General features: G+C 36.0%; 1 protein-coding gene across 4 annotated transcripts in view; it reads left to right on the top strand.

The window, feature by feature from the left end:
• Positions 1-2,901: 2,901 nt before the first annotated feature.
• Positions 2,902-27,794, top strand: part of LOC119074800 (protein sevenless) — a 52,657-nt gene continuing 27,764 nt past the window's right edge. For all 4 annotated transcript variants that reach the window (XM_037181083.1, XM_037181079.1, XM_037181082.1 and 1 more), the window contains exon 1: positions 2,902-3,431. In XM_037181083.1, the coding sequence (XP_037036978.1) occupies positions 3,276-3,431 (156 nt within the window). In that variant the 5' untranslated portion in view covers positions 2,902-3,275. The remainder of the gene's footprint in view (positions 3,432-27,794) is intronic.

The following is a 27,794-nucleotide window of genomic DNA, read 5'->3' as shown; positions in this document are numbered from 1 at the left end:
CTCTGTAATCCACTTACAAAAGAACTGATATCGGTGTAGGTGACGCTTACAGATTCGTCACGCAAAAAGGTATGCGTCAGAAATGGCAGCTGATGAGGAAAGTGCGCGAAAGTTTTATCAACAAAAATCTTACCAGAAAAATTTTAGGAAGAAAATTATAATAAAAAAGTTTGCGTCACAAGTGGCAGATGTTGAGGAAGGAAAATAGTGTCGAATCTTTAAGCGTCACCTACACCGATATCAGTTCTTTTGTAAGTGGATTACAGGGCTTGCGTCACACCTCCACTGTAAGTGGTTTTGGGCGATTGTTAACGTTAATCAGAAGTAAGTGATGCGAATGTGGAATGATTAGAGGACTTTTTCACTTTGACGGTACAAAATAAAAAAGCACGATAGCTATCTTTATTAGGCCTGTTCATTTTTGAGAAATAGTCTCAAATTCATCTGGCATGGTGTCTATCTGGTCCGGAAGGCTAAAATATTGGACCCGTATTTTTTTTAGAATTTTAAAAAATAGTTTAGATCTTGGAAGCGAAGCATTTGTTCAAATGTACGAAAGCGTTGGTTAGAAGAGAGGAGAATGATGGTGTATATCTTTTTTACTCTTCTAACCAACGCATTCGTACATATGAACAAATGCTTCGCTCCCCAGATCTAAACTATTTTTTAAAATTCTAAAAAAAAATACGGGTCCAATATTTTAGCCTTCCGGACCAGATAGACACCATGCCAGATGAATTTGAGACTATTTCTCTAAAATGAACGTGATCTCATCCTACAAACTCCCCGTCTATCTCAATCTTCTAAATCCTAGATAACGAAACCCCAACAGAATTACTCCTTCCTTCAATTCCTCATTTTCTTTTCCACATTTAACACAGCCCCGCACACACATCATGCTTCGTTGGGAGTCGAACCCAATCCAAGCATAACGACATTCGATCGATACTTCACAATGACGCCCCAAAAACACAATGCTGGTTCAGCATTCTGAAATATAATTCTACGATCTCTAGTCTCGCGCTACGAAACTTCACTCTGCACTTTTCTGCGATCACCTCACACCGATAGTTCTTTTTCAATCTGCAGTAAGACCTTGACTCGTTCCTTCAAACCAAGGGCTCACCGTTTTGCCTTAACTTCACAGAACGTCTCAATCAATAATCCAAAACAGGCCAAATACTCCTTAATCAAAACACATAACGACCGAAACTAGCGAACCGATTCCCATTCCTTTTCACGTCTCATTTCTTTCTACTGAATTTAAATCTGACCAGGCACTCCGAAATTGAATTCTGTGCGACTATTATTTGCTAAGAAGGTGTCAAGAATTTTAACAAATTCTTCTTTGTTCGTCGGCCGCTGCATTGATGGTTCCACTGTTTCTACTTGTACTGGAGGGATATTCTCCCCAACACGCATGTGCCAGTACATCTACTTGAGAAAAACTCGTTACTTAGGGCATGTTGCCCGTTCAGTAGTTGTGTTTATTCTGCTCCTTCTTCCATACAAAACCTTGTATTTATACGGATTTCAAGTCTTATGTGACCAATTTTAATTTAAAGGAATACTTTGATGACTTTTTCCTACTATTTTGACTAGAGTGAAATCACTCTCCATAATATTTTTGACACTCCCACCAGTTTCCGTAGGTAACGAGGAAACTCCAACCAAAAATATACAACCTCTACGTCCTTTTAATTCGACAGTTTTTAAATCGACTCGACCAACCAATTGACCAAATCTTTGTTTACTTCTTCTTCTTGTTGTTGCTAATGACGCTTGCCAATTGACCAATTGTTTGTTAGCTTCTTCTTCTTCTTCTTCTTCTTCTTTTTGCTATTGTCAAATGACGCATGCCAATTCACTAATTCTTTTTTAAATTCTTCTTCTGACTCTCTCACCTGTGGTATCGGAATTGATGAGGAAACCACACCACGATTCACTACTCTTTACTGATGTTTCTGGATTGTTACGACGACCATCGATTCGACCACCGAATGATTAACCAGTCTCTGCTAACTTCTTCTTCCTCTTACTGCTGGCTTTTTTTGCTGGGCATTACGACGACCATCAATCCGAATTTTCTATCAAATTGACTCGACCAACCAGTCTTGCGAATTTCTTTTCTTCTATGACCTTTTCTTCTTGCTGCTGCCAATTGACGTCCTTTGCTGGGTATTACGACGACCATCAATATCCAAGTTTACTCGACCAACCAGCCTTGTAACACCACGACCAATGTTACCAAACTGCTAATTCTTCTTTGTGCTGCTGCCAATTGACGTTCTTTGCTGGGTATTACGACGACCATCAATCCGATTCTTCCACCAAATTGACTCGACCAACCAGCGTGTAACACCACGACCAATGTTACGCCTTGAGTAGCTCTTGCTGCTGCTGCTGCTACGGGACCACCAATGTCACGAACCTTCCACACACGTTGGGAGCCATGTTAAGAATTTTAATTTTCATAATATTTTCGACAGAAGGATAATCTCTGCCTCTATTGCAATTTGCAAAACTCTTTATCTGCTCGGCATGCACCTGTGTCTAACATGTTTATTTTGACGAAATGGAGTTATGCACCTTCAAACAATTGAACTGCGAGTATCCTTCGTGAAACCGATCCAAAGATGGTATCAATTTTATATCATCAGTTCAGATGTGTCCAAAAAAGTAATCCGTTTGTGGAAGACCGTTCTTCAACACAACACTTTGTTGTTAAATGTTTTATAAAAATGCACTGCACATATAACCGATACATCATACATACAAAGTCCCCTTCATCATTTCATATATGAGTGTTGTATGTTGTATTTATATATTGTGAATGGAAACAGGCAATATGCGCAATCAGCTTAGTTAATTTTATTTTATGATTAGTTGAGTTGTGACCGCCGCAGTGTTAAATACAAATACGGTCAGAAATAATAAAGACGGTTGCGGGATCATTTCGTTTTAATTTTTTTTTTTAATTTTTTTTTAATTTTTAAATTAATTCGTTCAACGATTTTATATTTGTTTCAATTTTAACTAGACTTGTAAGCTAAAAACGAAAGTTAAAGTAAAATGTTTTTGGAACATTTAAAATGAATATTAACCGTCATCCTAGTTACTCACTGTCGCAAAGGAATAGTGATTTATGATAATAACTAAGACAGCGACCAACAGGTGGAAACATTATAATAATGAATAAAAATCATGAACATTGTCACCAGTAAATTACGTATCAACATTTAAGAAAATAAGAAACCGTTTCGAAGAAACTCACAATGCCACCGACAAGGGATAAAAAGTCAATCCCATTTAGCATCTATTTGGTCTGTGTGTTCTTGATAATGTTGGATAATTGTGAAAGTGCAACGTCAAGTGAAAATATATCGATAGCACATATCGAGGAGTCGTGCATCCAAAAATGTCCTGATCACGTAAGTGTTATTTCTATTTACTATTCAAAAAAGTGTTTAAAAAAATCACGGAAATTTGTGCTGGAAAAACAGTGTTAAAAATAGCTCTCAGTTTAGATCAGTCTAATCCTATCAATGGCTTAGCCCTCTAGCAAGATTCTTTGATAGATCGAAGCATATTAAGATCCCATATTTTATTATTCAGAGCATTGCATCGCAATTTTAAATAAATTGAAAAATAATTGCTTGTAATGACTTGGTGGTGTCCTTGATACATAGTCACACGAGTTATAATAAAAAAATATGAATAATTAAATTCAAACACAAAACATATCGTAAATGAATCTCTGAACATGATGTATTACATGAGATCTAGTAAAATATTATTTCAACAAAAATCGTTTAACCACTCTCAGCATCATCTGAACAATTTGCCCTTTGAAAACAATTTTATTAAATCAAATTACTGGCTTTTATTCGATCATTTATTTTTTGTGTTATACGACTTCGGATATTGAATGGAATTATTTCTGGTGAATGCGTCGAATAAAAGACCGTACACACACAGTTATCGTGTATAATGCGGTGGTTGAATTATTATTATTATCTACACTAAAATGTTTCCCTCATTTTTCGCTGGTCGGTCTATTTTTTTGCATTCCAACCAAATTAAGTGCTCATCTTGAATGATCCAACTGTTTGAAATGAGCATCCAACCAGCGAAAAACGTATATCATACGGTGTGCGTTTTATTTCAGCCGTGGTTACACACAATTCCATTTAATTTATGTCATTGATCAAAAACGAAAAGTGCTACCGATATCATTCAGCCACACAATCAGCGAACTTTACATCCATGCAATGCAAATACTCATCTCAATTGATTAATTGTTTAATAGTTTCGTGCTGAATCTTGTCGTTATTTTGCGACACTTTAATGCGGAAATAGCACAATTGAACCAACGCATCATAAAATGTTATGAACGAAAAAAAAAATGTTTTTGTTGAAAATGCAAACAATGTTATAATTTAGATGAAATATTCCTTTTGAGCGCATAGGATTCTGTTTTGGTTGTCAATTGTTGGGTGGATCAAATTTTCTTCTTCTAAATTTCACACCCACTTTGCCTCATTTTTATGACATGACACATACATTCTATAATGTTCACGTAATCTGATTGGCGGTCAGCTACACTATGTATAGCTTCATTGTAATGGTTGGTCTGGAACGGAACTATCAAATGATAAAAAAATTAGTTCGAGTGCTTCAAAAATTGAAATTTAACTCGACCAATCTTTCACACCGTTGGGGAGGATTTTTCATAGATACGGTGTGATTACCGTTATTTTCTCCACTCAAATGGCCATGAAAAAATGGTACTTGTTGACGCTCCGTCTCATGACAGCTTGGAGGATAAATGTCTTTTTTTCCATCTTTTCTCCATCTCACCTGTCGAGGGGAGAAAAAAGACGTTTTCTACCCGGAACTGTCACCTTTGTTTTTGTTTTTAAAAATATTGCGTTTGTTTCGAGGTTAAAAATCACACCTAGCGCATATGAAAAACGTTGCGTTCACCCCTGGAAGAAAATAGGAAATTCCACATCTTGTTCGAATATCCTGTTTTCTTCACTCGGTAAACAAATAACTATTTAACCAACCAAAGTCTAAAGTCTTACTTAGACCTAAAATAATAGCCACAGTCCACTTTGAATGGCTGTAAAATTGTTTGCGTAATATCTACAAAAATGAGATACAGTAAACATTAGTACTGTTGAAGTCTGATATTTGTTTTACAAAACGAACGACCATCACGTTGTATACACAATTTTACAAACAGGATATATTTTTCAGTTGTTTGTTCGTTAAATTCTGGTGAGCCTCAAGTTATTTAAAAAGAAAATTACCGGCTTGGTGACGACTGTTTTTGATCTGGACATGAAAATGTATACATCTGGCTCAAAATATCAACTTGACTTGTGCTTCATTTCTTCTAAATTATTTCAGATTTTTAAAGTAATATCTGTAGAATCTACAGATTGAACAATAATCAATCTCTTGGAACATTTAGCCAAAGAATTTGTAATAAAACAACTAAATAACGAATGGAAAATGAATCTGAACTCTGTGGCATGATTTTAGTTAACAGAAAATTTCTTGACATCATAACTGAGTCTGTCTGGAAAGTCCTTTAATCTTTGTATGCAAAAAAATTATGTAACACCTTTCAGGTGAATGATCTCCAACGGAAGCAACAAAACCTAAGAATTTTTTTTTTGAGATTTTTCGAATGATTGTAAGAATTTAGTATTTTTCATGTGGTTCTCGTGATTCCCGTGATTCTGTGGAGTCGTTTATACCCATTGAAAACATGGCAAAATATCCTTCTTTCCGTTAGGATTTTAATTTCACTTTCAACGGGAATAACAGCTTCACCAGCAAGTACGACTAAAATGTCTATAGAGATCCATAAACATTTCGTTTAATTAAATTAAATTTATTAATTAAATCAAAATGATAATTTTAATGACCGGCCGACCGGCGCAAATTCTTTTTTTAATTGAATTTTAATCTTTTTCTGAAAAAACATGAATTTCGATGAAAAACTTCAAGGTAATTCAATGGCAATAGATTTATCTTCTTCTGCTAATTAAATGAAAACTTTATCTACATTACAGCATCTTTATTTGCTGGAGAATAGATGAAAATGATCTTGATCTTCTATTATATTAAAGATTCTTATTAGATGAGTAGGTCAGCAAAATAATATAACATGATTCGATGAGGTTTTGAAATACTCTAAGGCTGGGAACAGGTCTGATCCAAACTCAATCCAACAATAAATGTACTTGACCTCTGCATTAAATTTACTTGATACTGACGATCAAAAAAAGTTTAGATAAATCCGATCACATATCAGAAGATATACTTAAAGATAAATTGGTGTATAAATTGACGAGATTGAACTGTTTACGATTGTCAGCTTTGAGGTAAATTCAGGACAGATCGAATCAGTCACAGTTAGAATCGGGTCAGTTTGAACTGATTTCAAGTGAGATCAGACCAGTTAACCATTTACAATCTCCAGCAAATCCCACAGGTTGTAGTATTTGCACATAAATAGTAAACTGAACGTTCTGACTTATGACGTTCCAGCTGATCAAACTGTATCCTAGCAACGTCGCCTTTGAATTTAATTTTATTTTCGTATTAATAAATAACAACACTGAGATTATAATGTTACACACTCTCAGAATGAACTGATGTGAAGTCCGTAGAGATAACTTTTTATAGGTCTCGTCACCTCATATTCTCTTATCGTCAATACCAAATGGAATAAAATGAAAAAAAATACTTTACAAAAATCCGAGAAGAATTTTCCCAACAATTTTAATTTCCCCTACACAAGTGAACAATTGAACAACCGCATTTATCAGCAAAATTGTAAATTAATTTGTAAATAAAACGGTACGCATGTGTGCTTACGACCGAAAAAAAACCCATGCGGGGCAGGTTGATATTAAAGTCACATTCATTGACATCCCTTTCGTTCCGCTTCGCATAGTAAAAAATATATTCAAACAAAAGGTACCTACAAGTCAAAATGTTCTACTCTACAGCGTGAATGCTTATAGGATTTCATAGGTATACATTTAAGAGGTAAACATTTGATCCTTTCACCGTTTTTTAGTTGACTATTTTATAATTTAAAAGAGGAACAAGGTCAATTTAACTTTTGTCGTTAGAGATATGTGGTGTGCAATCAGGTGAAAATTAATGCAAGTGAACAAGTGAAGGTATTTCTACAATAATGTTGGGGGAAAATGTTTTTTTTTTTTTTAAATCTGATACACTCTTTTGTTCAACTTATCGCTTAATGAAACAGGATCAGTTTCCGGTAGTTTTTGAGTTATTTTCGAAATTATTATGCTGTGACCTTCGAAGTGAAATTGGGAACGAAAGAAATATTTAGCTCTTCGAGGAGATGTATGAGACGGAATGTTTTGTTTTTGTAAGATTGACCATAATGCAATGTAGATTTTAATGTGTGTGACGTGACATCCTTTTTTGCATGCTGGCAAGCACTGCTCCTAGCATTTCCTTAGAAAATTTTCGAAGGCTGATGCAATCAAAATAGGTTCTGCATTCCGTTCGTTGGGACAGGAGTCTTGTTTTCTTGGTGTGAGTTAAATGATACAAGACATGTCATGTTACGCGCATACATTAATTTAGAGGTTTTTTGACGTCTGAAATATGAATGTTATTGCTAGGAGCAGTGCTATGCGTCTGTCATTGTCATACTCATTTTGTGGTGATTATCGGAACTACGATCGAATCAAAGCTGATGACTAGACATTCAGTTTGTATATGTCTGTTAGTTCTCTCAGAGTCTACTGTAACATTCGCTACGTTTATTTTCTGGTTAAGCAACATCTGAATGATGTATACATCCAAAATTGACTAACAAAATGTTTTCTCTGTTAACATTATAATCGTTGTAGCAGAATGTTTACTTGTTATTGTTATCGTGTATAAGTTACTTTATGGTCTGTCCCGAACCACACCAATATAAAATTAGCTCCGCCAATCTAGCATACGATCTACTTTTCAGACATAAATCTAAAACATTTCAAAGACGGGGTCGCGACATTTTCGACATAATTTTGAAATGTAAAGATATAAACAAAAATTTCCATCGCTAAATGATTTGAGAATAACAAAGAAAATTATCGTTCGGAGCGAGTTACATTGAAGATGAAAGGTTTCGGTATTGTAGCAACGTCTTTTATAAGAACGTTGACATCTGAAAATCTTAGCGTATGATTCCGAGCTAAAAGAAGAAATACCGTTGCGTTGATATAAGTGTTAGTCAATCGAATCTCCCTCTGTTGATCAGCGACAGAAATAATAACACTCTAGGTCACCTTTACCTTACACACGTTTTGACCCTAAAGTAAATCTTCCGGTTGATGACACGACACTCCACCGTTGTATGTTCACCAATTCGTAATTGTCTTTGATATCATAAACCCTACACACTGAATCAAATATTTAAAAGCATAAAGTATCACTGTGTGATATGCGAGGCTATTGTACCGGACCAGTGTATACGCATAATATTATTACGAGGATTGTACCATGAATATATACACCATACCACATATAACCCATGCATGTAATAAGTTAGAGCAGCAAATTTCTTTTTTTAATTTATAACAAGTCCGTTCCGAGTCAATTGTCGTCATGATGGGATGTGGAAACAAAATGTATACAACCATTAAATTCATATTTATTTTGCTGTTATATGAAAGATTTAAACGCACACGAGAATGAGTGAAGTAATTAAAAGAATTAAAAACGGACAACGGATGCATGCGGTACAAAATGGAAAAATGGTGAACAGGGTGGTTGTAATAAGAAGAATTGTGTTGATGGATTACGAGTGATAGACGTGTAGATCTGTTTATTCACTTGCTTTTAAGGTCGCGAACACACGAGAAATTTTGCGTTGATGGGATCAACAATTATGATTGATTTTACACATTTTAGTTGGTGGTGAACATAGGACTACAATGGAAAATGCAGCATAAATGTCGATCCCATCAACGCAAAATTGCGGTCGGCCCAAAAAGGTTTGATACAAAATCGGTTACTAATTTGGCTTAAATTAAATGTTGCTATTTAATCGAACAGTAAACAAAGCCACTCATTCCTCATCCCCTAGTTTTGTCGTATTTTCGATGGGCTGTGTTTAATCTAAAAATAGTTAAATCTAGAACATCGAAAACTCTGTGTCGTACACACTGTACAACCGCCTCTTCAACCTAAAAATAATCAGTGTCTGTCAGGAAATATGAGTGAAAATCCGAAAGGTCAGATTTTTGAATTTAGGCCATTGTCATCAGGAACGCTCCTTGGACCATCGGCACCTTCGATAGTTTTGTAGATTTTCAGATGCTTTCCGGACCTTAGAAAATTCAAAATTTGAGAGTAGTCCAGCAACGAATAACAGTAGCCGAATCTCAGTGGTTTGAACATTTACAGTAATGAGTGCTTGCTCGAACATCTTTCCTTGATGATTGAATGGAAAAATAAAATTTCTTTTAAAAAAACTTTGTAGATACAGTGCCGTATGTTGTGAATGCTCTATCGTATATTATAAACGCTCCCCTTGAAATAAACCACTTGTTACCGAGAACTCGAGTGGTTAAGATCGACTAAAAACAAGAGAGAGAGAGAGATCCTCAGATTCCACAAAATTCAAACTTCTTTTCCAACCGTCCAACCACGAATCCTTTTCCGAAACACCCTGTCAATAATTATTCCTTTCTTCGTTAAATGTCTTAAGTCTGTTAAGCATAGTCGGTGATTAGCTTGCGCTATTTAATTGATGCAACACAAATTTCCTCTGTTGTTCATTATGGTTTGGTGCTGTACAATGTTTTATAACATAATAATCTATAGACGAAAAAATAACAATTCATTTCTATGCTACGGAAGAAGTAATTAGTTTTAATTTTTAATCTGGAATATAATAATTATGTTCTGGTTGGAGTGTGTCTAGTCTGCTGTGGAGAAACGTGTGCATGTAGCGAATATGCACTGTTATCAGTCTTGTGCAGTTTTGCGTTGAACTCGATATGTTTAATGATTGGGTCGGGTTTTGGGATGGATTGTACGGAATCAAGTGATGGACCATTTAGAACCTTCAGCAGCGTTGAATTAGAAGCCTCAGTGACTATAACCTGTAGTAGAGAAGGCTTCAGCTATTTTCAGTTCTTCGATTTAAGTCTTATGGATTATAGTTTGCAGATAGTAAAGCATGATGTTAAATCGTCCGTTTAGCGTGTTCAATTTAGCATGCTGATAGGAACGAATTATTTTACAAAAACAGTCTGTCTTGCTAAAAGGACAAAATTAAAGAGATAAGGGAATAGAAACATCACCAGAACCTTTTGATCAATTTCTAAGTGACGTGACCCTTTTATCTGATTGACTTGCTGCAGTGACACTAATTTTATCTACTAAATGACTGAGAACATTCACTTTACGGTGAATTTAGTAAACAAATTTGCATTGATTTTAAATGTTAATATTAAAAAAGTGGCTGATACAGCACACTTCGTTCGCATCAGTATACTTATTTATCATTTTATTTAATCGTTTGCATGCACAAACTATAAATAACTATTGATGTATTTGATTCTGAATATCACACAGATGCGGAGCGTTGATGAACAGCGAAATTGTTATGACCTCAGATCAATGATTGTAAATACACTTTGAATTCAAAATTCGAATACAAAGCAATCAAACAGAAAAACCAAAGTAATACTGACGCAGACGCCACAACCTAAATCAAATTGATTGACTTATTAATGTTCTTAAGGGGAGGTATAACACTCTGACATAAAATTATTCGAAACTACTCCATCTGTGAGTTAGTCGATTTATTTCACTTTTATAGGTTGTGCCCTCTGAGTTTCAAAGTCGAAATTGTGTTTGGCAGATATAAAAAATGGAACTGATAGATTTCTGTAAATGTGTACCTTTTTAGAGGTTCATCCTTTCGATATTATAGTCTCCAATGTATCGTTCATATTTAGAGCCTTTGTTACAGCTACAACTTGTCGTACGACACAAAACACAACATATTCCACAACAATAATCGACACAACCACAACATCGCATCGGAATATTTCACACATACATTTGCAATTTTATCTAAATTCTTCTGTATTAGCACTGTAAATGGGTGCTAATACCCGCAAAAATGTATCAAAATAAAACTGTGCTGCTGCACATATTGTACAAATATGATACACGTTCGAAATGAATATGAATTGAGAATAAACTAAAACCGAATTTACAATAGCATTACGTGTGGACATTTAGCGATTCATCGATCACTATGATGTTCACAGTCAAAATATGCCTTACTGTACTCAGTATAGTGACTGTACTGTCCGCAGACAAAAATGTTTCACTCCATATTGGATTGCTTATTTAGTTACTTACCAAACTACAGAATAGTTAGTTCAATAGTCGTAACGAAACAGAGTTAGTTTTCTACGAATGGTGTTGGAAATTACATCAATTATATGCGAGATCTCACATTACCTTTTTTATGTTTTGGGGTCGAAAACGAGTGTTTTTCAAAAGCCTTTTGAACATTTTTTTGATTATCTGTTTTGGACGGATGATTTTAGACAATTTTGAGAGTCGGAGCATGAACAGATCAGCATCAAAACAGATACGCAAATAACTATTTCTAGCCTCAGTTCTCTGGCACAAGATTATGGGTTTAGGGTATAGAAGAGGCTGTGATAAACGTTAATTTATATAGAATTTAATTATGCGTGTATAGACAGTAGATGTGCTGCAAAAGTTTGGCTTGATTTCGTTTGCAACTTGAAACAGCTGTCCAGAGTATCCAACTCCACCAATGCCTAGGATGTTGAAATATAATTAAATTAGTTTTAGTGTGATGTGTTACAGGACATACGATTAGCTATCCTAAACCAATACAGACAATTATAAAATAGCAAAGGAAATACAGCTTTGTCCGTGGTCAAAAAAGGGCTATAATTCCACATTTGAATTGGACCACAGTTTTGAAGATAACATTTTCAATTCAAATAACATACTGTTGAGAATTTGTATTGCCGCTTTCAAATTGGTTTATAAGTTAGACCCTTCAAATTTTCTAAAAAAATTGTTTGTAGAATAGAATTTTAAAACAAACTTTCAAAACACAGTTTCGAATAAAAAGCGGAGTCCACAAGTTAGATCACTTTTCAAGCATCGATTCAAACAATTTTTATAATTATTTTCAAATGAAATAGCTAGAACTTCGAGTAAAATATTTGCTTGTATGAGCTAGTTATTGTTATGCTAGGTGTAATAAAATTTTGAACAGCGTACGTACTATACTTTACGGGCTGGTTGGAAAATGAACACACAAAAATGCATTTACTTTACTAGGGAGGGAAGGTGCCTTTTCCTTCACTCGTAATGTAAACCGCCTTACTATACACGTGCAATAATTTGATATCTCGTATCACGATGAGTAAAAGTTCCTCGGGCTAAAGCCCGATTCTTTTAATCAGCTGGATACGAGATATCAAATTCCTTGACTGGTATAGTAATGTACTATTACCGAGCAAGACAATTATAATTCTACTGATTACCTTACTCAAATATTTGCTTTTTCGTATTATATTTACGAAGATCCATTCCTCTTTCATGGCGAGGATTGACCAGTTCCTTAATCAATGCTTCATTATAAAAATAAACGAGCTCTTCCTCCATTTCTTGCTTCCAGAACTCATCGTTTTTTTCTAGTTCAACAATTTCGTACTGTTCGTCCCCTAAGTAGATCATGAGGTATGCCATCTGCCTTTTAGTGATGTGTAATTGGCCCTGAATCTCAAGGTACCAATGGCTTTTAACGTTTACACGCCTCTCAGCAGCAGTACCTGCCCAGAATGAAATTGTTTTTATAGCATCCCTCAAATTCTTTCCAAATTCTTTTTTCGGACATTTAATCGCCACAATAGCATTGTCTCCGTAGAGTCTAAATGGCGAGGCTCCTAAAAATCAATGAAAATTTCACTTGAGAAAACATGTACAAATATTGGGACAGGTGGTATTTGCTATTGGTGATCATTAGAAGGAAATAGACGTCAATGGAAGTAGGTGGAAGAGAGTTTCCTACTCGCAAAATTTTCAATCAAGTGTAGATTCATACTAGAGACATTAGAGACATTTACCTAGGAAAGCGATTTCTTCGTCTATAAAAATTCCACAGTTTGTAATTTCTTCGAATTGATACAAACGGGAGAAGATCAACAGGGCATGCTTTTCATATATTCGTTGGTGGCGCATCTCGGCTGTGTTTCCATGCTGAATATTGTTATACACGATCTCTTCCACAATCTTAGTATAACTGTTACGATTCCTTACGTTCAAAATTCGACCGAAATAAGACGAAGTGAGCATTATCTTTCGAGTTTCACCCCATTCAAAAGAGTTTTGTTTCGACACGGTTTCCACTTGAATTCGATTACGGTTCACCTGGTTTTCTCTCAGCCGCTCGAAAAGCCTGCTTTTAGCGACATCTAATTGCGCCTCTGTAAAATCCACTTCTTCACGACCATCACCGTAACGAACCTTCGCTTTTTTTTTGCTTGATGACTCGTCGTTGGTGTATGTTTTCGGGCGATTTTGCTTAGCAATTGCATTGTTCAAGCATTTCCTCTTTCTTTTGTTTTCCAGCGCTTTACTCATAGGAATGCTTTCTCCAAAAATGGCCTGTTGGACGGTTGACCCCGAATGACCGTCAGTGTTGTAATGGACATCAGCAATATTCGTCCTCATCTCGTAGGATCCAGCCAATGAATTACATACACGCTTTCCACCTGCAATATTTATTTTTGTGATATTTGTGATAAAAATTGGGAAAAGAAGGTGTGGGAAACATAACAAAAAGGAAAAGTGAAACAAAAAAGAACCGAAAAATGTATTGAAAATAACACAAAAGAAACATGAATCAAGTTGGTTCGATATTTTCGTCCAACCTCATCCTCGAAAAAGTCAACTATTCAATCGTATCGGTTTATAGTTTAATTTTAGTTTCAAACGAGCTCAGAAAGGAAAACAAGAGAGAAAATAGACTTACCCAACGACTTTGCTATTAGGCTGTTGAACCCTTCTGTTTTGTTTGTGCACAAGCCGGCCACCAAACTTTTCACATTGTTTCCGAAGTACTTTTGTATCAAGTCAAGTACTTCGTAGTACACACCGGTTTCCTTGAGCTCAGTAACCACATTTAGTGCATCTGCATCAGTTGTTTGTGTACAGAAGTATTCTGCACAATTATTATGAACTCCAACATAGTGCAAAAAAGCATTCATGACGTCTCTTTCGAGATTAGAATATTTTTCTTCCAATCCTATGTTGGACAGTCTCCAGTGCTGTGCAGCTAGTCTTATACCTTTACATATGTTCCTACCTATATTAAAGAGGGTGAGCTCATGAACTATCGGAATTAAAATTGGTCATAAAAATGTGGGTACGTTCAAAATCTTATACAACTTTATTTACTACGAAAGTATGCATTAATTCTGGTGAACTTTAAAAATAGGTAATTGAAGTAATCAATTCATTTAGCAGATGGCAGAAAACAATAGTTATTTACGTGTTTTGGATGATTGATTTTAAGCAATCTCGCAAGTTGTAGCCCGAACGAATTGAAGTAAAGCGGAAGTTCCTAAAATCAGTCGACCTCGACCAAGACAGGTACGTATCTAATTTTTCATTCAAAGGGACGAAAACTAGAGAAAATTTACCTCACTTTCGTGCCCCAAGCATGAAAAAGATTTGATGTACCGATGTAAAATTCATTACAGAATTGGTGATAAAAATAAAAAGTCTAGCTTTCGTGTAACAACTTCGCCTCCGATGAATAAATTTCAATTTCACACAACTGGACTTTTCAATTTTTTATCACTAGTTACGTAAATACAGTCAAAGGCAGTCAATTTTCAGCATAAATTAGCTTCACCTGTTTTTCAGCTGATCCATACAAACAATCACAACCGTTTATACGACTTTATACGGTTTTACCACTATCATGCGCGTGCGTGTAGCAGATTCAACCGTATGAACAAGGAAAACCAGTTTTGATTGTATGTCTAGATCAGCTGAAAAACAGCTGAAGCAAATTTATGCTGAAAATTGACTGCCTTTGACTGTAACTATTATATAAAACTCTAGAAAAAGTATTGACCTCGTGCGATTCATTTTTTATCAATGAAGTTATCAGTTGTCTTTTGAAGGAGACGCATTTCTTTGTGCCTTTCCCCTTGAGTAATTTGTAATTATTGTGTTACTGCAACGCATTTCAAGCAAAAGTGATCTGTCGAATATGATAATAGAGTACAATTTTGTATGAAATGGTTTTTACAGTGTTTTACAGTTGTGTGACACACTGCCAAGTTCTAGTACCCTATTTAAAGTATCACTCATGCTTGCAGTGCGTTAGTTACTGTGGAGAGATGTTAAGTTCGCAGTTGGGTTTGCTCACTTAGTGTAATTATTGTACCGCGCTGGGGTTTCATATGTGTAGATATGCATTAGTATACACGTGCTCGTTGATCGATTAATAGCAAGTGATAAACCTTACCAATTTCAAGATTCAAAAGTTTGCGGCCCTTCCGTTTCAATTTTGTCGATCTTAGCAGTGCTTTCCATTGTTTAAAAAAATTTCGGAACAGATGATTCACACATTCAAATTTTTCAATGGAAATGTGCGGATCTTTGTACAATTGCAGATCCCTTAGCGCTTTGTAAGTGCTGCAGTCACCATCACCAACAAATCTATTGAATCGTGCTCCTTTCTCAGCGCAGTACTTGAATCCTTCAACTATGATCTCGGTCTCCATGCCACCTGAGGGCCCGTCATAATTTTTCCTACAGTTGTGATTTCGTGGTGTAATGTTTCGAGACTCGGCAATCTTGCAAATGTGACAATATTTTTTTTTAACCGCTGAGTACAGAATTTTCTTTGTTCGGAGTCCGATAATGGCCGCGCAGCCTGCCAATGACGAGAAGTTGCCGGTGTACGCTCGCTTCTCCCAGCTTCCATCGAACTCCACAGGGATCAATGCATTTCCAGCTGCATCGACATCATTTTGTTTCCTGGCCAACCTTATCTCTTCGTCCAATGCTTCGGCTTCAAGTCGTTTACTAAGTTTGAAGTACTCTTGATGTATCTTATCTTCTTCGTATTTGTGGTAAGTTGCGTAGCTCATCGATGGAACATTTAAGTGGGCCAAGAATTCTTGCAAGTGGTAGTGTCCAAGTCCAATTGCGGTAATACCCAAAATGGCTGATGTGTTAATGTTTTCAGTTTCATCATAGGCTGGACAGGAATTGAGCCTCATCATTTTTCCACAATCACCACACACGAATATGAACGAAGACTGTAGCCCCCTCCTTATCTCTTTTGAATAGGTGAAGGTCCCATTTTCGCAATTTGTACATTCAAAACGTGTTATCTGCGTCATTTGGTTGAATACATAATCCATGTCGACGATTCTACGCCCAGGTATTTTTTTCTAAATGAATCTTTGTATTGATACGTGTTTAATTTTCGAATCTTACAACCTTTTATACCTGATAGATTTGACTTCGAGTTTTAGTTTCTGCCAATTGTTCTTTTTCTTTCTAGGAAATGAAGAAGATTTTTTGTTATTGTAAGCCTAACTAAGAAGTATGAAGTCAGTGAGTTTGCTCTTCCAACTAGACTTTATCTGAAAAACTATATGTTTCGACATCAAACAGGGACTAATAGCCAAAACTTCCGTCTTATTCTAAATATCTTAGGGCCGTACACAAACTACATCACGCTATTTTATTGATTTTATTGCCCAGAAAATCTTTTTCTCTATTTTTCTTACTTCTCCACTTTTACTGAACTTTCGATACGGATAAATGAGAAGAGTACGAAAAATAGAGAAACAGACATTGATAACACGATGGGAATTTAGAAATACAGTAGGGTACGGACCCCAGTATTCGGCATAGTTTAGAATATCGGCCACAACAATGGGTTTCATTGGGTTTCATTGTTCTAAACAATAGATGGCCGATATTCTAAACTATGCCGAATACTGGGGTCCGTACCCTATAACTGACTAGGAAAACTAAAATAGTAGCGGAAAATTTTACGAAATGTGTCTGGTCAAAATCCTATCTTTTACCTCAGTTTGATTTGGTATTGAATTTGTAACAGTTTCGTCAAAGTCATCAATTTCGTTTGAAGCACGACGGTCTTCGTTTGTGTTCGCTTGGCCTTCAAAATCATTGTTGATTTGAGACGTCTTGCCAATTACCGAATCACTGTGTGGCGGTTCCTTCATGTAAAAGATTTGCTTACAATCAGGGATTATAAAACAGTGGTCGAGTCGATTTCTTGGACTGAATTTCACAAAACATGCAAGTTAATTTTGAAACGAGAAACAATCATCTGAGCAAAAAAGCGCTCTGCGTCTACAATACATATTTCGATGATTTTCTGAAGAAATTTTAAATTTTCTTAAAAATACTTCAAATTTTGCTATGAACGAGGATCACATGATTTTTTTTTAAAATTTTAGTCAAAAAATCGACTAGATCATTGTTCTCAGAAGAGTTTTGTGTGTTGAGTCCAATATATCTGAGATGTTGTTACCTTGACTAGTTCATAAAATAATATGTAAGCATCTTTGCCAGAGACTTGATTTGAGCTCACTTTTCGAACGTTACGATCATCTAGCTCGTAGTGCTCTCCATTCGCTGCCAATACGATTGTGTTATAGTGTCCAATGCTTCGAGACTCTCCAAAATGGTTCACGACAGCAACCAACTTATACTTCCATTCTGAGTCTTGAGCTTGCAAAAAATGTGTTGCTAAACTTAGTTCTAAGGAAATTTCGATCTTGTCTGTTATTTTCGAGCCTCCATCGGAAAATCTTCTTAGATGCAGGCAAAGATACGCAGGAGCAGCGACTAGGAAATGCTTCTTTTTAACAAAGTCATAAGTTCGGCAGGTTTCACATAGGTATTCTATGTCATCGTGGTCGAAATATGAATCCACGGCAGTTTGTACAGTACCATTTTTTACCACATGTAAAGAAATGTCTGTGACGACGCTGTATGACTTATGAACTTTTCCACACGAACCACACACTACATGTGTTGTTAAATTGGCTGTGAAATTGTCAGCAAACCATCGTACCGAATGAGGTTTTTTTTCCAGCTCTTGATTAAAAAGCATTAAAAATTCGTGCGAATCTTGATGCTCCCCATTCAATAGCTGCGCGAATCGTGAATTTGTTTGCTTCAACGCACCGTACAACTGATATGGACTGCAAGCCACTTTACTCGAGTAAATGTTTCCGTAGAGGTTGACTACCATACACGAAATACAATTGCGAATGTTACACTTATTAGCAGTGTTCAGCTCACTTTGCAGATGATTTGCTATTTTAGGTATACGGTAGTATGCTTGTAGAACGGCGTTCATAAAACAATTTTGTCTTTTGTTGATCAGCCCACAACCAATATTGAATTGCTAAAAATTAATTGGGAAACCTAAGTAAAACTTAAATGTGGAAGAGTGGTATAGAATAACACCTTAGCCATATCGACGAGACAGCATACAATTTTAATTCAATTTTCGTTTGTTTATTATCGAAGTAATATTGTTTTTCCGTCTTCAATAGGGCTTACACTTCACAAAAAGACAGAACCGATTACTTTGTTTTATGTGATACGGCAATGTTAATAGCGCTCCGCTCATATGAAATATGCCTATTTACGTAAAGCACTGTACGTACGAGGTTCCAAATTTTTATTTTGACGAGTGGGAATACAGCCTTTCCTTTCGGGTCGGGCCATAACTTACCAACTCGTCAAAATAAAAATTTGGAACCTCGTACGTAATGTACTATTACAACAACACTGTGTGATCTGTTTGTCTTTCTAATGATGCTGACTGCTCCTATTAACTTGATAAATTCAACAAATGTAGATGCATAGCACCTCGTATCTATAGAAGAATCAACCATAGTTGCATGTGTGTGGCTAATTAAGGTTTGAAAAAACTTTCATTTGTTCACGTTCATATGTGCAAACTTTGCTTTGACAAAGTTCTTTTTGGATCTAAACTTTACAATTTTTTCAATAACTCGACTGAACTAATTTTTTAAGAGAGAGCTTACATCTTCCTATAAAAAAGTATAGACCGAGCATGCGTCGTCCAATCAGAAATGATCACCCTAACTGATTAAATCTTAAAAATGCGTCGTCCAAAGATCACTAGATAATGTTGGGTCAAGTTACAGTTCGAACTTCGAAATACAGAAAGAAAACATTTTTTTTCAATCGATCAATTTTATTGCCAAGAAAAGGTGGTCAGGCATAACCATCATTCCAACCTGTAAAAACTTGGGTCTTTTCAATAAGAAATACGAATTACAAGTTAAATAATAATCTGTAATGATGCCATTTGCGAAAGTTTGATCGTCTGCAAATTTCTGAAATAGTATACTGTTAATTTTGTGGAAAATTGAAATCAATTACAAAAAACACAAAGAACATCACAGAAAAGTTACGCATCTTCGAAAGTAACGAGAACCATCGTAAGGTCAGCTTTTTTTTGTTACAAAAATTATTCAGACGGACGTGGACAAGAACCCATCACGATATTGATAACATTGATATTTAGTGTGCACACAAAACGCACAGTCACCTGTTACGGTGACAAAGTTGCGATTTCGAGTGCATACAACAGGCACAATCACCAGTTTGGGTGATAAAGTTACAATTTCGAGTACGAGCAACATGCACAATTACCGACTAGGGCAATAAAGTTGCATTTTCGAGTGCATACAACAGGCACAATCACCTGTTATGGTGACAAAGTTGCGATTTCGAGTGCATACAACAGGCACAACCACCTGTTACGGTGATGGATTGCAATTTAGGTGCGAGCAACGTGCACAATTACCGACTAGGGCAGTAAAGTTGCATTTTCGAGTGCATACAAGAGGCACAATCACCTGTTACGGTGACAAAGTTGCGATTTCGAGTGCATACAACAGGCACAATCACCAGTTTGGGTGATAAAGTTACAATTTCGAGTGCGAGCAACATGCACAATTACCGACTAGGGCAATAAAGTTGCATTTTCGAGTGCATACAACAGGCACAATCACCTGTTACGGCGACAAAGTTGCGATTTCGAGTGCATACAACAGGCACAATCACCAGTTTGGATGATAAAGTTACAATTTCGAGTGCGAGCAACATGCACAATTACCGACTAGGGCAATAAAGTTGCATTTTCGAGTGCATACAACAGGCACAATCACCTGTTACGGTGACAAAGTTGCGATTTCGAGTGCATACAACAGGCACAATCACCAGTTTGGGTGATAAAGTTACAATTTCGAGTGCGAGCAACATGCACAATTACCGACTAGGGCAATAAAGTTGCATTTTCGAGTGCATACAACAGGCACAATCACCTGTTACGGTGACAAAGTTGCGATTTCGAGTGCATACAACAGGCACAATCACCTGTTACGGTGATGGATTGCAATTTAGGTGCGAGCAACGTGCACAATTACCGACTAGGGCAATAAAGTTGCATTTTCGAGTGCATACAACAGGCACAATCACCAGTTTGGGTGATAAAGTTACAATTTCGAGTGCGAGCAACATGCACAATTACCGACTAGGGCAATAAAGTTGCATTTTCGAGTGCATACAACAGGCACAATCACCTGTTACGGTGACAAAGTTGCGATTTCGAGTGCATACAACAGGCACAATCACCTGTTACGGTGATGGATTGCAATTTAGGTGCGAGCAACGTGCACAATTACCGACTAGGGCAATAAAGTTGCATTTTCAAGTGCATACAACAGGCACAATCACCAGTTAGGGTAATAAAGTTACAATTTCGAGTGCGAGCAACATGCACAATTACCGACTAGGGCAATAAAGTTGCATTTTCGAGTGCATACAACAGGCACAATCACCTGTTATGGTGACAAAGTTGCGATTTCGAGTGCATACAACAGGCACAATCACCTCTTACAGTGATGAATTGCAATTTAGGTGCGAGCAACGTGCACAATTACCGACTAGGGTAATAAAGTTGAATTTTCAAGTGCATACAACAGGCACAATCACCTGTTACGGTGACAAAGTTGCGATTTCGAGTGCATACAACAGGCACAATCACCTGTTACGGTGATGGATTGCAATTTAGGTGCGAGCAACGTGCACAATTACCGACTAGGGCAATAAAGTTGCATTTTCGAGTGCATACAACAAGCACAATCACCTGTTAGGGTGGTAAAGTTACAATTTCGAGTGCGAGCAACATGCACAATTACCGACTAGGGCAATAAAGTTGAATTTTCGGGTGCATACAACAGGCACAATCACCTGTTAGGGTGACAAAGTTGCAATTTCGAGTGCGAGCAACGTGCACAATCAATGCAGTGATAAGGTTCAATAGAAATAACATTGGAGCTTCAGAGTAAATGGGAAATCAAAATAGGACTACCTAATTACAGCTTTGTAAGAACATGTTAATATACCCGTAACTTTTTGCTGATTGCAAAATATTATCATGGTTTGCAAGTCAGTTTTCACAATTTCGCTACTTTCGAAGATTTTTCTGTAATGTTTAATACGTCAACATCTATTTTTATTAAATGTTTGTGCTCCATGACTTCAATTTCTGTAACCATTCATTATCAGCATAGTCGTAATCATTGTGCCTGACAAAAACATAATTAAATTAGTTAGAATACTTTTATGTTCTGTATACAAGTCGAATTTTTTGAAAATTAAATATAAATGTCTTCTGTGATCTGAACTAGCATCGAACATCATACAAAACTAACGCAAGTGGTACGGTGGAGCTAAGGAAAGACAATATCGACTTCAGTTTAGCCGAACGAAATATCTCGATTTTTGATAAGAAAAGCTTGTAAGCGGCTTCTCGAGGAGTAGACCAATTGGGGAATTTATGGAAAAGCTCAGAAAGAAAACCAGTGCTTTTTGTGGTAGCGATACCGGATAGTCGACGTCATTGAAATTGAGACTTGAATTTGCTTCAGCTGTTATTCACCATTCATGCAAACAACAGTGCTTTACGTATTTGTGTGGTTGAAATAGTTACACGAGCGCGCATGGTACTTGTGGAACCGACTACAGACGTATGAACAGTTTGGTTGGTATAGTGAACAAGCTGAAACAAATTGATGTGCAAATTTCACTGACGTAGAAAGAAATAATCTGGTCGACTGTTATTGTGTTGTAACGTTATAGTACAACCTGAAGTGATTATCAGGACTAGGAACTTCTACCTCCTAGCGCGAAATAATTGCTAAAGTCAGTGACATTCGCCCAAGGCAATATGTCAATAACAGTTTGTAATCGCAGCGAAGGATCACTGCGTTCTCTATTGAATAAGAAATTTGTTATATTTATTTAATCTAACATGTTCGAACGACAATGGTTGTGAGATATCAAGAAAATAAAGACTCGATCTAACGTTTTCCTTCTGACGGATTACGCAGTGTCGTACAAATTCCACTTATGGTGCTATATGAGACCACATGTGAGACAAAAAGAACGTCAAGGCAAGTCGCGTCGGTGTAAAAATGTACAAAATGTTACATTTGATATGATGTAAATGCACCAATTTAATTCTGAGGGGTAATAGTAAGCAAGTAATATTTCCGATTTCCCATAACATAATTATAATTTTTGGTCCGACAACTGAACTACATTTAGTAGGACTTTTAGTAGACTTTGAGGCCATGAAGCATCTATTTTATTAGCAATAATAAGTCCGAATTCTTCTGTGCTAACGTTAATAGCTGATGAACATTGATTCAGAAGACTAACGCAAATGACTCCAAGGTTTTCGTTATCATTGTAAAACTCAAGCGACATTAGCATACCAAATGATTGGTATGGTTCGCGGTACCCAAATCAATTTACCGATGTTTCAATGTTATTAGTCAAGTTAGACAAACATCAGTGTAAAGTATTCACATTTTCGGATAAAAAATTCCCAGTATTGTGGATACCACGGATACCCCTTATTTGCATATGCGGATCAGATAATCTCTCAATCAATTTGATAAGTACCTTCAGTTTCATGAATCCTTTAAATTTGAAACCATGTAGCCACATAAGTTTTCGCTCGGTCTTCTGCTGTAGTTTGTTCCAATACAAAGCCCTCGGTAACATGAAAGTTTACTTTTTGTAAAGATCCTTCAATAGTAAAGTGGAATAAAATCACCTTCTGCGGATTGGCCAATAGTTGTATGTAAACGGTTGTATGTGCCAGAGGCAATCGGATTTTTTCCTGGAAATTACTCGATGAACAAATTATCTCCGATGGCGTAAATTTGATTTTATGGACTATTTCTTCAATATGGATTCTTTACCATCGATGAACTGCATGTTTCTTTGTTAAATAACCATTTATTATTGTAAATTTATGCGTAATGAAGGTTTTATTGGAACAAGTAAAAAAACTTTCGACGCACTTTTTTCTTGACAATTTAGACTGACAAATGAATTGCTCAGGGCTACTTGTTCTTTTAGACGAATTACAGTGCTCTTGTTCCCCTACGTTTCAAACAAGTCGAGTTCGACTCCTTGAATAAGAGGAAACCATTTTGGTTGTCCCGGGATGCCAAATCAGCGAGAGAAAAATTCCGTCTGTTTGTCGGGGAACAAGTGATATTTCGGGGTTCAAGTGCTGGTTCATGTTTTACTCAATTGAATGTAGGGAAGCACAGATAATGGAAGCTGCTAACCATAGCATTCAGACGAAAAGATTAACACATTATAAAACTATTGAGTTTTCATTTCTATAAAAAAAATCAATGAAAGCTAAATTAGATAAATCGGCCGATCGGTCATAACGTTTATATGGTTTGATTGAATTTATTGACCTAACCAACGCACTGCAAGCATGAGTGGTACTCTAAACACGGTACTGAAAATTGACATTGTGCCACACAACTGTAAAACACTGTAAAAATATTTTCATGTAAAATAGATTACTTACTGCAGCACTTTTGCTTGAAGTGCGTTGACCTAACGCACGCAGCATAGTGGTGTTTTTTTTATTTTGTTCCCAATGTAACTGATTTTGGGAAACCATTATCACTGAAAACATTTTGTGAAAAGACTACTTACAGCTTATGATGTTCGAACTTATACATTAGTTCATTAGAACATCTTTATTGCTTCATTGCGCTATTGGAAATAGCAAAAGAATCGTTCTGACTGTAGTGCACTGTACTACAAATTCAAAATGGAATGTGCGAAGGTCTATCGCAGGGTTAAATCGTCTCATGAAGCGTTGAAATTTATTTCTCGGTTCATTTTATATTCATTCGTTCACTTAAAATTCAAATTCTGGAACGATACTTTTGTGATTTCCAGTATATAGTTATTATAGAGCAATGAAGATGGTCTCAGCATTTCATTTTCAGAAATCCTTCTTAGCGGAACAATTTATAAAACTTTTGGATATATGTTACAGGTTCGTTTCACCGTTTCTAACAACCACAAATATTGTCATTCACAAATCCGTAACTTCACTTCATCTAAAACATTTTATTTATTACGACCCTACGTATGACTCTTTGACAAACAAAAAAATCTTGGATCAGACCTACGATAAATGTAGATATTTTTATTGTGGTAGGCGACGTAATTGACATTCATACTCATTTGCTTCTGAACTTCATGGAATTTTAAGATTCGCGAATATGGTAAATTGTTTAATTTAATTTTCAAAATTACTTACCTGCATGAAAAGTGAGAACTAAAAAAATTCAGTCGTAGCTTTTTTGTAAAGTGATTCTTCCGATTTAGTAGTACAATCACCAAAGTTCTGTGTTTTTTTAAATTCCTTCAAATGGAAGTCATTCAACGATCATTGATCAGGACCTCAAATTCATAAAATAGTGATGCCAAAGGATCAATTTATTAATAATTTTGTTTCTTATTGACGATTAAAAATTAATGAGCCAAGCAAACAGTACCGATTTTGATGATATAAGAAAATTGATTACATAATATTGTTGTAATGAACCCAAAACTTCAGCAATAATTGAATCTCACAGTCAAACTTCCTACCAATGTACTGTATCTTTATGTTTGTGATTTACATTGAAAGCAGATTCCAATGCGTCTTACAATTTATATCGTGAAATGTGGTTATTTCCAATTTTCTCTATTATTGTTCTAGGACAAGGAAGAAAAACTGATTATAAATGCTAGGTCATCTGATACTAAAAGGCGATCAAAAAGAGTTCAGAAACGTAAGGAAAATGGAGAAGGAAACGTTTCAAAAAATGTACCCAAAATTGTACGAAAAAAACACTCAAAAGAAGAGCCGGTCCAAGTCCAACCGTTGATAGAGCCGGTCCAAGTCCAACCGTTGGTAGAGCCGTCCACAATAAAGAAATCTGAAGTAGCGATAGGCTCTTCCGCGAATGGTAAAAAGCGACGCAAAAGAAAACCTGTCAGCTATGAAATTGACTGTAGCGGCATCAATATGAACATCAGTGATTTTGTAAATTTGGTCTCCCTAACAATTAAACACTCTAATGACATCTTATTGTAGCAAAAAGATCTGTGGAATCGAGCCACCAATGGCAAATTTAATCTGGCCAAAAACATTCGAGTAAAGAAAAATGGAAATACTATCGGCATAATATCACGCTCGTATGTTTCTAAGAAGTGCATACGCTCGAATGTCCACTTTTTGACCACAATGTATTTGAAAAAGAAAAAGTTAGACCGCTCAGTGCATGTAGTTGGTAACGGAAATAAGTACAAACTGATGTACAAATAACCTACTTGTGTACATTACATTACTATTTCTCAATCGGTACTTCATGTTTTCGTTCTTATCAGTATTCCGAAATGGTATTGACCTTGTTTGGTCTAATTTTCAATAAGACGTTTTTGCTTACGTTTTTGAAAACACTGAGAAAGTTGGTTCGAGCTGGTCTTCCTTTGAAGAATGTTACTCAAAGATGAACTCACTGTCAAAGAAGTCGCACGAAATTTACAATGTTGTAAACGGTGGATGATGTCCTACTCCCAGACTATTTAGTTTAGAATTTTCCTCTATGTAAAGTAAATACGTCTCCCCAAATTCTTACTACACCTTATAGTTGTAACGATACCTTCTGCGTGGTTTTTTACAGTTTCTCAATAAATCTTGATTATTGCCATTATCTGGAACGTAAAAACTCATTATTTTCGATAGTATCTTCATCTACATCAACTGAATGTGTTATCAGTGTAAAAGTAACTGAATCTAGGACTTCAAAAAATTAAACAACAAAAGTTACAATATAAACAGACACGAGCTATTTCTCTCTTCATTTCCTATGCAACTCGCATATTTTCTACAATTCACTAATATTTGTCATCAGTTTTATTATAAAACAGTGCAGAAGTGTTCTGCTCTGTGCCTATTGTGCGGATTGTACAAATGTAATACACGCTCAGGATGTGCGTGTATAGGCTGTAGCTGTGCTGTGTAAGCCGCGAATTGTACAAATATTTTTGAGGTCTCCTACGGAGACAATAAGGAAATTTCGAAAATAATTTGGCAGTTGTTACTTGCCCATCTCAGGGATTTTAATTAGAGGCCTCTGATTTTTTACTTTTATTTTAAATTCTCGACCAAAACACAACATTCTGAAGCAAACACACAACGTATTCAACTGTTTCGCCTATTGTTGTACATGAACGTATTTTTACTTGAAAAAAAAAAAAAAAAACATTTCGTCGTCGATATTCGTGTATAACAATAGTTGAATACGTTGTACCATAGCACTGTCAGTGCGTTGGTTGTACCTTGCTTCAGAGAATGTTGTGTTTTAGAGGATTTAGAAATAAGTTTTTGGGCTCGACATCCGAATGATATTGTGTCAAATAAGTGAAAGAAATTTTATTTATCTTCCGCGTAATGATATCGAAATGAATGATTTTGAGACAAGTTTTACAATTGTTCTCTTGGAGCAATTATTTGATTTTTTTTAAATTATTTGTTGCTCTATTATTTACTAGAAACTAATTTCACATTTTAAAGACAAGGCTATTTCAAAATTTCCCTTTTATATTTCGTAAATCATTATCTACGATGATGGTTGCATCACCCTAGGCAACGCTATAGCTATTACCACCGGATGTTAGTAAAAATAGATAATCTGGGCGGCACAATTTATTTGCCCTATACCCATGCAAATGTACTAAATAACTGATGATCTATCCAAGCGAACCCATAATAATTCGCACTTGTAGATGCGAGAACAGAATGAGGCTACTTCATATAGAAACAAGCAGAGATGAGCCGGTTATCCAAAAAAACCGGAATTTTCGACTCGGTTTGAATCTAACCAAAACATTCGCTTCGGTTTGGATCAAACTAAACCGTAAACTTCAATTTTCCCGTAAACAATTAAACAATTGGAAATGAAGACTCGTCAAAATTGATTGATTTGATTATAAACTAGGCGAAAATAAGGTCCGGTTTTTCGGATAACCAGCTCATCGGAAATAAGTAACGACGTGGACTTGGGTCACGCATGTGATGTGATTGCCAACACCAATCGAAGAAAACTAACTCTGATTTCGTTACGACCATCGAACTAAACATTCTGTACTTTGGTAAGAAACTAAATAAAAGCCCATAATATGTAATGAAACATTTTTGTCTGCATCCAGGGTTTTTATTTAGTTACATATCACAGTACAGAAAATTTAGTCGATGC

Source organism: Bradysia coprophila, unplaced genomic scaffold (assembly GCF_014529535.1).
Source record: "Bradysia coprophila strain Holo2 unplaced genomic scaffold, BU_Bcop_v1 contig_151, whole genome shotgun sequence".
Lineage (NCBI taxonomy): Eukaryota > Metazoa > Arthropoda > Insecta > Diptera > Sciaridae > Bradysia > Bradysia coprophila.
This window is presented reverse-complemented; position numbering and strand designations above follow the sequence as displayed.